A 14,526-nucleotide genomic window follows, 5' to 3' on the forward strand; every position below is an offset into this window, starting at 1 on the left:
GTCCTCTCGGGGTCCTATTCCCCAGCACACAGGCGGTTGCGTACAGGTGTCGGCTGGAACCCGAGGGACAGGTCCCCAAACCGAGGGACCTCCCAGCCATGACCCAGAGATCCCAAGGGGAAATTCTAGGCACCCAAAGGAGGAAAGGTGTGTGCATTGGGGGTGGTTGGGGGGCAGGGCCAAGCCAGGGGAGTTCTGGCTTTTGCGTGGGGTCTGAGGATCTGATCGGGACTGAGGGCGGTATAGATTCCCTAAGGCATCCCCCAAGGTTTCAACTGCTCCAGCCCCAAGGCTTAGGGGAAAGACAGCGGCTTCAGAGGCGGCGGTGGCAGCCCGGGCTGCAAATCGCCGTCGTGTGGTTGCTACTGGCAACCGAGCCTCTGCCGAGCGCGCAGCCCGCAGCCCCTGGAAGGAAGGTGGCCAGGGGAAGTGGCTGCGGCGCGGCGCGGCGGGGCGGCCGCCCACAGGGCTCGTGCTGCCGCCAGCACCGGGCCGGCCCTGTGGGCTTTTACCGCAGCCGTGCCGCGCCGGGGGGGGGGGACCCCAAAGATTCTCGGGTTAGTGGCATCGCTGACTTGGAAGCGTCAAAAATACAGGCGGCCCTCTGTGAATGCAACAAGGCAGCGCGGATTTGAAGCTCGGAATCCCTCTGTCCGCTCGGGAGGTGTCGGGAGTGGGTGGGTACCCGCAAACCCCGCAGAGCGCAGGTTCTCAGGGCGGGGAGTCAGCCCGGCCCGCACCCCTCGCCCGCCTCGGAGCCACGCCGAGCGGAGGAAGACGAGAGGCCGCGCGCGCCGCCCTCACCTCCCGGCCCTTTGTTCTCCACTCGGGCGCCACGTCACACTATGGGGGGGGTGGTTATGGCCATCCTCGAAGACTGGGGCAACTCCAGGAAGCACTGCAGACTCGGGCATGCCACTGAAAGGACTGCCTGGCTCCAATCCCCAGGGTGGGACTGGGGGCGTCTGGGCACCGTGGAGGGCCAGGTGCGGGGTGCGAGTTGGACACTCCCAGCGGAGCCGCCTGTCGTCGGGTCAGCGATTTCCCACCAGGCCTCCGATCGGCTGTGGTTATCCTTTCTTTGCATCCGTAAGGTGTGAGGCCAGAGACCAGGGGAGGGACCCGGCAGGGCCAAGGAAGTGATCATCAGTATAATGGAGAGGAAAGAAAGAAAGAAAAATAAATAAAGCCGTGGCTTGTGAATCGTCCTAGTCCCAACAAACGGGATGCAAAAATGCCCTTTCAAAAGGTCCTCTCGGGGTCCTATTCCCCAGCACACAGGCGGTTGCGTACAGGTGTCGGCTGGAACCCGAGGGACAGGTCCCCAAACCGAGGGACCTCCCAAGCCATGACCCAGAGATCCCAAGGGGAAATTCTAGGCACCCAAAGGAGGAAAGGTGTGTGCATTGGGTGGTGGTTGGGAGGGGCGGGATTCGGCAAAACAGCGATTTAAAAATGACTGTGCCACGTAGACAAGCCAGTTGTGCCGATCAGCACAACGTGCTACTGAAATACCGAAATCCGCCACCAAATGGCGGCTCCTGGCAGTCTGCAGCACTGATAAAAAGAGGACTCGCCCGGCGTCGCCCATTTTAGGCCACTTTCACTTCTTCATGGCTCTCCCGACCCCTCTCCAACCCCAGATCTTCCTTCCTTTCCTGGTTTTAGGGCGCACGTGGGACCCCCCCGGGTCAGAGCCGCGGGTATGCTGGGGAGGGGGGCGCGGTGGACGCCTCGGCCTCGTGCGCGCGCGCGCGCCGGCTCGGTGTGGCCAGCGGGACGAAGGCAGCTGGACGCCCAGATTCCTCCGGCCCCGGGGACCGGTTTAGGCGTCATCTTTGGGGCTCAAATTGCGATCTTTTGCCCAGATCTCGGGATTCCTGCCTGCTCTGCCACAAAGCCTTCACGACCCCATCCCTCCCCCTTCCCCGTCAAGGGTCCCAGCTGAGCCATGAATGCGCTCAGCCGCAGGGTGCTGCCCCTTCGCCCTTTCCACGTCACCTGTGTACCTTGGCAGCTTTGGATTTGTTCGTCAGTTATTTCAGATCTACACGACAACACCCCCAAAGTTCAGTGACACCTTAACTAAGGGGGAAAAAGGACTTCGGATTGGAAGCGAGTGGAGACAAGGAGACAAAAAGAGGCGACAATCGGGCACGACGCCCACTAGAACGCGAGTCGACAGACTCCGCCAGCTATACCGCGCCTGGTGGAGCTGGGGTCCGTTCCCTGTCCAAGCAGGGTGCGGGGTTTCGAGGCTCCTTCCCGGGCCTTGGCTGCTGAGCGTCTCCGCTCCGACAGGAAAGGAATCGCCTCGAGAGGGGACGCGAAGTGAGGCCGTGCCCATTCCGGGCTCCGATCCTGGAAGAGCTACACGGTTCCCGGGCCTCTCCAGTCCTACCGGGCCTGACAAGCTGGAGTTCAAATTTGGCGGGAAGCGCGCACGGCGAGCTGAGGGCGGCGCCAAGGCGAGCGGCGCACGCGCAAAATGGCCTCCGGTTTCCTCGCGGTCTGGGCTCAGCGGGGCTTGGCTGGGCCGGGTGGTGAGGTGAGGGACAGAGGGGGAGACGGGAGGCCGTAGCGCTTCCCACTCCTCGGGGAGCTGCCTGTTCCGAAGTCAGGAAAAGGAGTGGGAACATCGCCTCTTGAACGTGGCCTTTGGGTTACAGGCCTTCTGGCCCGGAAGGCCTGCGCTACTAGAAAAGCGAGGTCATTTCCTCCAGGCTGGGAGTCTTGGCGTCTGGTTCTCCAAGAACCTAAGAAACGATTCCCTTCTCCTCTCTTCTACCCTCCCCTCCTCTCCCCACCCCTCCCTTTCCCTCCTCCCCTCCCCTGGACAATTAAGGTGCTTCCCATCTTGACCATCTGGGTCCCCTCCGCTTCATCTTTGGCTCCCTACACTGCGTCTTTGTTGGGGCCACCTTGGTCTTCTCGACCCGCAGCTTCTCGACCCGACGCTGGCTCCCGCGCGCCCGACGCACCGGCCCGCATCTGTTCTCTTCTCAGTCCCTTTGGGTCACCTTCGCATGCATTCCTTCCACCCCATCTTCCTTGACTCACCCTCACCGTTAGCCTGACAGGTTGTCCCCTCCCTCAGGCTGGGCGCTAGCTAAAGCAGAGTTGGCAATCTGCAGGCAATCTGCGAGAACCTTGAAATCGCCTTTCCTCGCGTGAAGTTTTGGGTTTTAGGGCGACCCAGCAATCCGAGGGAGGAAGGAGAAGGAGTAGAGGTGACGGAGGGGGAGCCTCACCTGCTAATTTGGAAAGGTGTTTCTGATCATCTCTGTAAGGAATACTTTTTAGGCCAGGATGTGTTGTTTCACTCATTGAGTGGCAGATTTTACTGAGCTGGTATCTGTCTGTTTGGAGGGCTCCGTGAGATTGCGGGATGAGTTTTCCCACTTGAACTCCAAAGAACCCACAGGGATCTTAGAGTAACCTTGCCTATGCTGCCTAACTTTTGATGTGCTCAATGACTTGAGGAAGACAGTTGGTAGAGAAGTTCATGTGAGGAAGACCTCCACAAATCGCACACTAAGAAAAAGAAACTGGTGCAAATAAAGGAAATCCGTTTCAAGAACCAAAAGAAGAAAAACGTTTAAAAAAATTAACTGCGGAAACAGGAAACACTCGACTGTGTAAACATTTTCAGAGACTTTCAAAACCAAAAGTCTGAGTGATCTTGAGATTCGCAGAGAGATGGGCTGCTCCAGGTCTCCGCGGGACTACTTCCCAAGTCAGATTTACTGCGAAGTTTGAATGTGGAATGCCTTCTCTTTCTTCTATGGAACCTATCTCTTACTCCCTAGTTTGAAGTTTTCTTCCCACCACCCCGCCTTTGGCTTTTTGTATTTCTTTCAGTGGTAGTGTGTGTGTGTGGAGGGGGGTGGGGGGATCAAGTTTAGAAAATCACTGTTGTAGTGTTCATTTTATACAGGAAGAAATAGCCCTTGTGAAATGTTTCTAACCCTAGACTGAATATTGGAGTTGGGTTCTGTGCTGTTCATACATTAAAGACATGTAAGATTTCTGAAAGGGGTGTAATTAGTATCTTGTTAGAAGCAGCCCAAACCTAACGTGATGAAAGTATAGTCATGTTTAACCCAATTTGATCAAGTGGTTTTATTTTTTTTGGGGGGGGGGAATGAAGACTATGTTTCAAAAATAGAAGAGCCTCTATTTCATGTAACTACTTAAGACTGTCATTCCCTGTGCAATGGTTACAAAAGATTTGAGATATTTATCAAGACTTTAAGATACAGAGAGGAAAAACAAACTAACAAACCTAATACTTTTTTCACCCAAGAATCCTAAGATTGGGTCCCAGGTGCCGTGTTTTTGAAACCCCATCTCCCTCACAGATTATAATAAAAACTATTTGAACATATCAAACTCCTTTCTTGATGGTCAATGCAAGTGACATTTCATGTGAGTATTTAAGTTCCATTAAGGTTCCAGAACAAAACCTCAAGAGGCCTACCCAAATGAAGTGTAATTCCAAACACTGGAGAAAGAATTATGAAAGAAAGCTCCCATCAGTTTTGTTCTAGTTGCATTTTACCTCTTGAAATCCTAACATTTAAGGAAATGGAAACATAGTACTGTGGCTAACTGGTTAAGTCAACTGAAGGGTAACTTTTTTTCAACTCAGTGCAATTAACGGCCGGCAATTTAAAAAGCAAAAAGGATTTGTAGGTGGTATGCATGTGTAAAGCAAGATAGATCACTATTTACACAACAGCAGCCAGCTGCATTTTCCTTTTTACATTTAAACTAAAAAATCTGTGAAATCAATTTAGGCATTTGCTGTAGAATATCTTGTTAGCACCAACTTTTTGCTATAGGAGCCTGAAATACTTTGAGAAGCAAAAGTCAAACTTGAAAGCTGACTTTTACAAGTATCCTGCTTTGATAAGTTAGGAGCTTTGATAGAGGTTTTCTTAAGGGTTAAGAATTTAAAAGTGGTAATTTCGCAAGAGTTTTAAATCCTGTCACAACTGTAATGGTTATTTACAAATGCAAACCATGGTATTCTCTCCTGTTTTATTTGAAGACAGATACAATTTAGCTGAAATACCTTTTAAACTTAAGCACTTTTCAAATTGACCAGGGGTAAAAATAAATCCTGTCCCAAATACAATAAATGGAAATGTTTTCAAGTGTGGTGAAAAGGGGGCCACAGAAGCTATAACTCTGATGTTTTAATAAGTAATTTAAAAATAAGTCTATTGTAAAAAGTTGAGCTGTCTTGTGTCCTTCATTAAACTTCAACCTAGAAAAATGAGCTAAATTCACCAAAATTAGCAAACATTGGTAACTTTTACTTCAAAGATTGTAAATAAACAGATACATCTTTCACTGGGCTCTCAATACACAGCAAACCATGTACGTTTTAGGAACATCTGTAAGACAGTAATATATTCCCTTCAGCTTTCACCTGTTATAATCCAATAGTTTCCAAAACTTCCGCACATTATAGTTTCCAAAACTTCCGCACATTGTGCTTTTCATATCAAATTTTTATTAAAGATCTTAGCTATTTTCTAAATGAATATTTTATTGGATTTTTCCCAATTACAAATGAAATTTCATTTTACATCTATAATTAGAAACAACACATACAATGGGGCTGTACAAATTTAGGTCAAAATAAAAATATATGTATTTTGTGGCTTCATAAAACATCATTTACTGAGTCTTCAAGGAAAGCAGAAGTAACAGCAATATATGTAAAAGTAATGATTTAATGACTATAAGCAAGACAAAGCAATAGAATTGTGCTTCTTTTGCATACTGGGGGACAATGAAATGTTTAGCTACAATTTCCCATACAAACATGAAACAATAATCATATAGAATAAACATCCTCACAAATATCTGATGAGGGATGAACAAACACCAAGTCCGACCAAAGCAAAACACAAACTGAAACTGATGGGATTTTTTTTTAATTTTGACATGTTTACTTGATTTAAAAAATACCTGTAGAAGCTATGATAAATTGCTTCTAACTCCAGACAAAAGAGCAGGTAAATTCCATTAACTGTTAAAACAACCCTTAATTGGAAATTACTAGATCACATATTAAAATAATTTTAGATAAAATGCCTTCTTCCAGGAATTAAAATGGTTTGTTAAAAAATTTTAGAATTACAGTGCTAAAATGCATTTAAAAAACACATTCATCCCATCATAACCAATGGAAAATTAAGACACTCTATAAGCCTTAGCTAAAATTTTCTTTACTGAAAATTAATTTGAAAAGTAAACATTACTGGAGGAAAGTCAGACTTATGATGACCTGGCAATTGCTTCCAATGGAACAAAATTTAGAATTAGACTTCCACATTACATTTAGTCTATGCTGGTAAGGCTCATCATAGTGTACATGGACAGGTGTCTGCAAAGGTCGAACCAGTTGGGAGAATTTAAACAACCAGTTTCTGAATGCATGAAACACAATATTTTCTTTATAGTATTTATAAATATATCATACAATACTGTTTCCTGTTATGTCATATACCAATATGGCATTGTACAACAAGCATAATGCCATCTGATTCTTAAAAAAGCGAATCATTTAAACAAGTCAGTAAAATAAACGGTTGTACCCGCTTTTAGGCATACAGATTGTAAAACAAGTTTACTTTCCTTTGATCGGTTTTGCGTAGCAACAGAGAAGTAAAAATCAAACAGGAATTAAAATGGCTAAATATGCAAGAAATTGTTATTCACAGTGACATGGCTACATAGAATGCATTATTCTATGCTTATTCTTTCTGTTTGTTGAATTTCAAGATAAAAAGCACTTGTTTTCTACAGGTTCACAAAACAGCATAATAACAACAATCAAGGAAAATGTAATGTAGGTATTAACTGACATTAACAAACTATGGCCCAAATGCTTCAATCCACTGCAGAGTATTTCCAAATCCAAACAATGGTTACTGAAACCACTTTACTTCTTTCCTGACACACAGGAAGATCTTGCCTGCCTTCCCAGAATTCAATTCTTTACAGAAACAATCTTTCTTTTCCATTAACGTCCACATGAGTATCACATCTAGTCCATCTTTTATAGCCAAACTCAATGTCACTACAAAAGAAAGCAAATTGGACGATAGTCACATGTATTAGCATCTATAAAGCTGTAATGGCATGAAGATATCTATATAAATGGGGGGTTTTAAAATTATTTCCCTCAGTCTCAGGAATCAGCCAGATGAAGTTGCTGATGACCCATTTACTGACGATTTTCGAGGTCTATTGGCAAAGGAAGATTGGTGGTTACCACTGGGGCTGTTGCTGGTTCCATTCATAGTGCTGGAGATGTGAGGAAACTGAGGATGAGGAGACTGTACTGGAGTACTGGGGCTAGGCAAACAGGAAGAGGTGGAGGGAATACCTCCTGCTGGGCTGTTGGCCTTGTCACTCCCAGAGTCACTTTCCAGTTCCCCAGCATTTGTCAGTCCATCTCTCTGGTGACTCATCTTCATCCTTTTACAAGTAGGTCGAACTCTGTATTTCAAAGGAAGTGGACCATTCTACAAAGTTAAAAAGAAAAAAAAAAGTCATTCTTAACTCTTTGCATGCACTTGGCCATAATCATCTAAAACCCAATATGCTTCTTACCCTTCTCCAGGTATATATGTAGGCAATGTCCATTAGTGTATAGTAATCCTTTAAAGGTTCCTCTTCATACATGACATCAATCTATTGGCATCATTGTGACAAAAAGAAAAGGCAAATCTACGTTTTCATCATCTAAATATAATCCCCAAATGCTTTAAAGACTTTTTCTCCAAATATTTGGGGAGAGAAAGTCTCCTTTAAAAATTTTAAGTGAGAGAAAAATATTTCTAGATATTAAAGGATTTATTTTCATAGCATAAAACACTACCCAAAATATGTTGAGATGATTTAAAGACTAAATATGAATGTTTTTCTATTGCTGTCTTGGGGTTCAGAACCCTAAAAGTAAAAATTAAATCATTAAAAATCAACAGAAAATGCATGAAGACTATAAAGGAGGTACCTGGAAAGTATTGGGTATATCCATTTTACTTCTGAGGAATTTTCTTAAGTGCATCACAGTCATTGCGGCTGGGCATCTTAAATATCTTTTATCATTCACCTATGAGCACATTTACAAAAATGATTTTCAATTCATACCTTTCAGACAAAAAAATTCAACTTGATTTCTTATATGCGATAAAAATACTAATACCAAAACCAGACACAACTATACTCTCAACTAATTAAACCTTGAGCTTAGTATTACAAATATGAAATCAACAAATTCTAATGTAATACTCTATTAAAGCATGTAGCATGATCTATGTAATATAGTTTCTGAAAATAACTACATAAAACAAATTGTAATTATTGAATAGTGTTTACAGATCCTTTTAGGCATCAAACAAGGCCATTTTTTTTTCTACTGAATAGAATCTTCTGACCTCAGAAAACATCACCCCCCTCATAAAATCGAGAATTTACTTATGTTTTTGTAACAAGGAACATACCTCCTCCTTAGATTTCTCTTTGTTTACTTTCCGATCGAATCTATGAAAGAAAATTTATTAGTGAAATAATGTATCGCATAAATATGCCAGCATACCATAGATTATGGCTAGACAATTTACCTGTTCTGGTCAAAGAATTCAATGGATAAGCTTATTATCTCATCATCAGTTATAATTCTCTTATCTTCATCTGCAACTTCTCCTCTATCTTCATTGGAGCCATTGGCAGCTATAAAGACATTCTAAATTCAATTTTCTAAAAAATTACACATGTAGTTAAAATGTTTTTATAGGAGGATATAAAGAATACTTTAATTCTAATATACATATATTGTTAATGGTGCTGCTAATCAAGTCCAGAGAATTAGGCCTGATAGGCAAGCATTCGATCACCACCAATATTAATAAGAGCACAATTACATTTTAATTAGGTTAGGTTCCCTGAATTATTTGTCACCCAACACCCCAAGTTTACCATCAGCTGATGGATGAGCTGCATAAAAATCCCTTCTTCTCTTCATTTCATCTGAAGGAGGGAAAAAGAGTTAAACATTAAGGTACAGCAGGTTAAACCAATGAATACTGTTTTCAAATTCATGTAAGCAAGTTACTCACTTTTGAAAAGTCCTGGAACTAATTTGTATACAATATCTTGAAGTGTTTTATCTGACCTGCACAAAGGATGTAAGTAAATTTTTAATAGGGCAAAAACTAAAAAATGCTCTGATTTTATACTTTTGTCTTTTTGTACTATCTTACTTGACAGTGATGCTGTCTATAACTGCACAGATAAGTGAGAAAAAAGTTCTCTAGTATTATTTAAAATGAGCAGAAACATATTTTATATCTACCAATCTTATCTGCTGAGTCAAGCAGGCTTGTCAAGTCAGTATACTTGCTAATATGAATAGAGAAAAATATGTAAGCACTTTAAAAATGTATTTTTTGTCAGTTTAAGGCAACAGAAAAAATCTTAATCACTGCAATAATAGTGATCTTTAATGTGACCACCATTAAAATGGCAAAAAAAAATTTTTAAGGGCTACCCTCCACCCACAAAGCACATATATCAAGTGGGAATTTGAGAATGAACTGCCTTTCCTGTTTGTAAATTATACAATTCCAGTAAACACAAACAAGGTATCCACCCGTTTTCCTACCTTATATTCAGTAGTGGTCTGGTTTTGTGAACTTGGACATCACAGATAGGACAATACTTGCTGGTCTCCAGGTAACGTACAATACATGTTTTACAGACTAGAAGTAAGAACATGTAAAAGTTTTGAAATTAGAAACAAGCATTAAAATTGATGTCCTGAGGATCAGAACAATGAAGATGGTGAATGGCAAATGCTATCTATCTTCAAGTAAATAAACCAAACTATTGACTATCTCAAGAACACTGATACGTTACTTGCAGTAAGTAGTAACAAAAAGTCACTAAACACAAGATAAAGACTCCCAGCACTTTGTACCAATGTTCTCAAGCAATGTGTGAATTGCTAACAGAAGACTGAAATATAAATGACCCGAGAGGGCTAAGGCTCTGGACTTACAGGAATGTAGACATTCAATGATGGTGGTGGCGTCAATGAAGTACCCTCCACAAAGCACACACATTAGGTGGGGATTTAGCTCAGTGATCTTGATTCTGGTTGTTCGATGCATTTCTGCTTGATAAAAGATCCTGCAAGACACAGAAATAGTGGTTATAATTCAAAGAGAAAGAACTCAAGATTATCCCCAGCTTCAAATAATTGTGCATTCTCAAAACAACGACGCGTTTAACACAGCACAGCTGGACTACCCTAACATTTCCTACAGATGGAATTTACGAATCGGATCTGAATGAGCTCTACTGAAATGGTGAAAAAAGATCCAATTAAATTTACTTCTGGCCTCCCAGGCCATCCCGGAGGGAGATGAAAAGGTCTGGGGTGGGGGCTGGGAGCTCGGCGGCTGCGGGTCTCTTTCTTCCATTTGTCCTCCGCGCCGCAGCCCCGGGGCGGCCGCAGACACCACCCCGTCCCGGCGGACATTCGCCACCACCAGGGCCAGTTCCAGGTCTCCCAACTTATGGTGAACTTCCTCCCGGCTCCTCTTCAGGAGGGAATTCCGGGATTCCGGCTCTTAGACGGCCAGGCAGCCAGAACCTGACGGGTTTCACGCCACACAAAGGGAAAACACATTCTGCCGTGGCTGCATCCCCGGCATTTCCGGGGCTGGCTGCCGGGCCCCGGGAGCAGCACCTCGCGCCGGCCCCGGGCGGGCTGGGGCCTGGGCCCAGGGACGCCCCGGGGGCCGGGATGCGAGGGGTGGGTCCGGCGGCGCCCCGCGCGGCGTCTCGCCCGGGATTCGGAACTGGCCTCGGCCGAGGTTTCCATAGCAACTTACACTTACACTTGGCATCCGGCCACGGCTGCAACTCCGCGCGGAGCCGGCCCGAGCCCCGAGCCTCCGCTGGCGTGCGGGGCGGCGGAGGGGCCGCGGCGGCGTCGGCGGGCGCGGGGGAGGGGCGGCGCGGGGGCGGGGCCGGCGCGGGGGCGGGGTGGGTGCGGGCGCGCGGCGCGGGGGAGGGGCAGCCCCGCCGGGCCGCCGGCCGGGGACCCGGCAGGCAGCTCCGGGGGAGGGGGACCCCGGAGCCCCAGGCAGCCAAGTGCCAAAGGAAATGCACGGCGCACTCCCGGCCAGCTCGGACACTCCCGCTGACCTCCTTCCGCGTCGGCTGCGCGCGGAGAGCTGCTGTCACGTCGTTAGCCATCGCTAGGTCAAAATTGTCACCAAGTGATCTTTTTGAGGATTGCCAACTGTGCACTTAGCTCAAGTTGCACAGATATTTATTGACCCGAATAGTGAGTCCTCCTGTAGATGAGATGAGCCGTGCACTGCTTTTGGAAGGGCTGAAAGCTGAAATGTGTTCTACCAGGGGAAGGTGTGTGTGTGTGTGTGTGTGTGTGTGTGTGTGTGTGTGTGTGTGTCTATTTGAACTATGCTGGAGGCAAGAAAAACTAATCGGTAGGACAGTAACAATATGGAAAGAGCCATGTGACCTGCTCATTCCCAAGGCTAAATCAACACCTCGTCAACACAGAGTAATGGTAAGAGAAAAAAACAAATGTCATTTGCCATAGGAGGAAATGATACTCCCAAGATAGTATAGGTTCTAGAAAGTCAAGGTGGGGAACTGTCAGCAACAACGCACCAGAAGAACCATCATGGAAGTCAGTTACTTGTGTCTAGTGTTGTTGGAAACAAGACGGAGCTTCTACACCTGCCTGAAGTATATCTTCAAAGGTGCCTTGAATGGAAATCTAGGAACTTATGAAGATGCAGCTCAGGTTTTTATTCTTAGGGAATATAATGGCGAAGAGAGAAATGCCAACCAACCTACCTCAACAGATGAAAATTAAGAAGTCAGTACTAAAACAGTGGCCAAAACTAAAACCAAACCTCTCTAACTAATGTGACCACAGTGGTAAGCAGCAACCTCAAGCAGAAAAGTTCTTGTGTAAGTCCTGTTGTCTTGGATTACTTGTTGAGAGCTATATAGTCAACCTACATTAACATAAACCTAGTGAGGTAGCAAAGAAGTTGGAGATAGAGCAGTGTCCTAAGAAGTGTAATATATAAATTTAATTGTTGCTATTGGTGACTAAAGACTAGCCTTCTCCATGCTTAAAGAAAATTCTCCCTGTGAAGCCACAGGGAGTTTCCTAGAAAGAGAGCAAGTTGATACTGCTTGCCTGTGGAAGCATACCACACTAACACCTCTGGATCCTGAAGTTCACCAAAGGGCTCCAACAAAAGCAGCTTGCCTTTATTTCTTCTCTATCGATACACAAATACAAATACTAACTCAGGAAACAAGCTTCAATGGAGGGTTATCTACCAGGAGACTTTGAACATTTAAGTCACATGTACTTGACCAAAACCCTTTCAAATTCATCTTGTCTTAATTCACACAAGTCCCTGGGAAGAATCAGTCACAATCCTACATCATTCACAATACTAATAAGTATCACTTTGTTACTTAATTTTAAACCTTTTTGTATCCTATTGGGAAGTACTGACAACCTTAATGAAGATTTCCAAAATGCTTGACATGCTTGATTAATTTAAGATAATCTCTTGCACTTTAGAAATAAAAACCATCTAGATTCTAACACACAACTACTCATAAGCCAGTAAAAATGCACCCTACAACTGTAAATACTCTATTGTTAAAACTTGCCATTAAAGCTTACTCAGTTGGGACTGTCAGTTTTTAGTTGGAGGCCTAACACCCAAGATGTCAAAATGAAGGAAAACAGAAGCAAGTTCTTATGTTAACAATCAGTAAGACTACAGCAATCTAAGAAATGCAAATGAACTCTATAACCCCAGTTGGGGATCAGAGCTCAACATAAGTATGGGTAAATTTGGAGTTGACTATGGGGAGAATTTTTTTTTTTTGCCTGTCTGGGTATTTGACATCCATCCCAGAACTTAGTGGTGGAGTATTAATAAATTTGCCAAATACAGTTAAATGCCTAATTTTCTTACAAAAACTTATCTGATACACAGGCACACAGTGTCTTTCATATAGCTTTAAAGATATTATTACTAGGGGTATAATTTGCACTAGTAGGTTATTGCAAGCATCCCTTGACTTCACGTTGGGGGAGATGTATGGAAACGAATTCAAGTATAAAACTTTTATATGATTTTACGCATAAAATCAACCTCTGAGAAATTCTACTTATAACCTCTGGCGAATCAACTTAAAACCTCAATCTTACTAGGAAAGCTCCTAATAGTTCTGTCAACAATTTACATCCTTTAAGTATCAAGTCCAGTATAACTTTTTAGACTGTTTCCAGAATTTGGGGAGTGGAAGGGAGAAGGTTAAGATTCCCATTATAGACAGGTTAAGCTACTCCTAACATTTTGCATGCCACTAACTTAACACTTGCCTTTGGATAGATAAGCTCAGAATTTTTGCCTACTTTAAGGGAAGGGGTTAATGCACGACTCTCTTTCAGATATTGAACCGTGACCACTAAGCCCACTAAATCCTTTTATTGCAACTGGGAATGATCAAAGTCTCTCTACTTGTTTATTTCCAATTATTAACTGTAAATCTCTGGGGAAAAGATCATGCTCCATCGCTGTCAAGCCCAAATGACTGGGTAAACATAAGCAATCAACTTTTTAGTGTTCCTTTCCCAGAGCATCCTTTTACCACATGACCTAGACTGACATGTAGCAAAACCTATAAAACCTGGTGGGCTGAGCTCATGAGTTTGAGTGTGTCCCGTAGTAGGTCGAAAAGTTGTGTAGTCTTTGCGAGGGCAAAAGAAAAAAGGGAAAAAGAAGGAAAGAGAAAGGAAATCTCCATCAAGACTACCGTATATAGTCACCATGTTCACTACATACACATATGGACATATTTTTTTAAAAAGCTCCAAATGTGAAACGTCCACTTCCCAGTGAGCAGGTCCAAAACACGTTTGGACCCCCCATGTCCAAGACTCCCACCCAAAAGCACCTTGAAAACTTGACCATTTCCTACAGAAATGCACAAGACCTTGGAAACAACTGGGAACCGCCATCTTACAAGCCATCCAATTTCATACAAGTGTCCCTCCAACTTAAGTTAATAACATTTTTGTCGGGGTGCCCTCCAGTCTAACACCCACCTTGGCGGGATCGCTGGCCCCCATATATCCCGTCCCTATAAAATGGGGGCGTTCCCTGGACGTTCAAACCCCTCCAGAGCCCTTTCTTCGGGAGAGGGGGTTAGCCACTTGACCCAAGCAGCTCCCGATTTCGGGAGCCCGTCCCGGTCTCATCCAAATCTACCTCTCAACAAAGGGCGCCGCGGCCGGGAGGGCTGCGGAGCCCGGAGCCGCGAGCGTCCTCCCCGCGGACCATGTGCGTCGCGAGGGTGCGGAGGGGCGCTCGGGGGAGAAAGGAACTAAAACGTGGGGCCGCGCGCGAGGCGGCGCGGCGCGGCCGGGGG

The 14,526-nt window shown here is 44.7% G+C and overlaps 1 protein-coding gene across 1 annotated transcript in view; it reads right to left on the reverse strand.

Moving 5' to 3' along the window:
* Positions 1-5,300: 5,300 nt before the first annotated feature.
* The window catches only part of LOC105984494 (polycomb complex protein BMI-1), a 10,054-nt gene continuing 828 nt past the window's right edge, over positions 5,301-14,526 (reverse strand). The window contains exons 2-10 of the mRNA XM_013014696.1: positions 10,082-10,212; positions 9,686-9,782; positions 9,141-9,196; positions 9,001-9,051; positions 8,646-8,754; positions 8,526-8,565; positions 8,036-8,134; positions 7,633-7,713; positions 5,301-7,544 (exon numbers count right to left, since the gene is read on the reverse strand). Coding sequence (XP_012870150.1) covers positions 7,215-7,544; positions 7,633-7,713; positions 8,036-8,134; positions 8,526-8,565; positions 8,646-8,754; positions 9,001-9,051; positions 9,141-9,196; positions 9,686-9,782; positions 10,082-10,193 — 975 coding nt within the window. The 5' untranslated portion in view covers positions 10,194-10,212 and the 3' untranslated portion in view covers positions 5,301-7,214. The remainder of the gene's footprint in view (positions 7,545-7,632; positions 7,714-8,035; positions 8,135-8,525; positions 8,566-8,645; positions 8,755-9,000; positions 9,052-9,140; positions 9,197-9,685; positions 9,783-10,081; positions 10,213-14,526) is intronic.

The sequence above is a fragment of the Dipodomys ordii genome, unplaced genomic scaffold (genome assembly GCF_000151885.1).
Source record: "Dipodomys ordii isolate 6190 unplaced genomic scaffold, Dord_2.0 Scaffold24, whole genome shotgun sequence".
NCBI lineage: Eukaryota > Metazoa > Chordata > Mammalia > Rodentia > Heteromyidae > Dipodomys > Dipodomys ordii.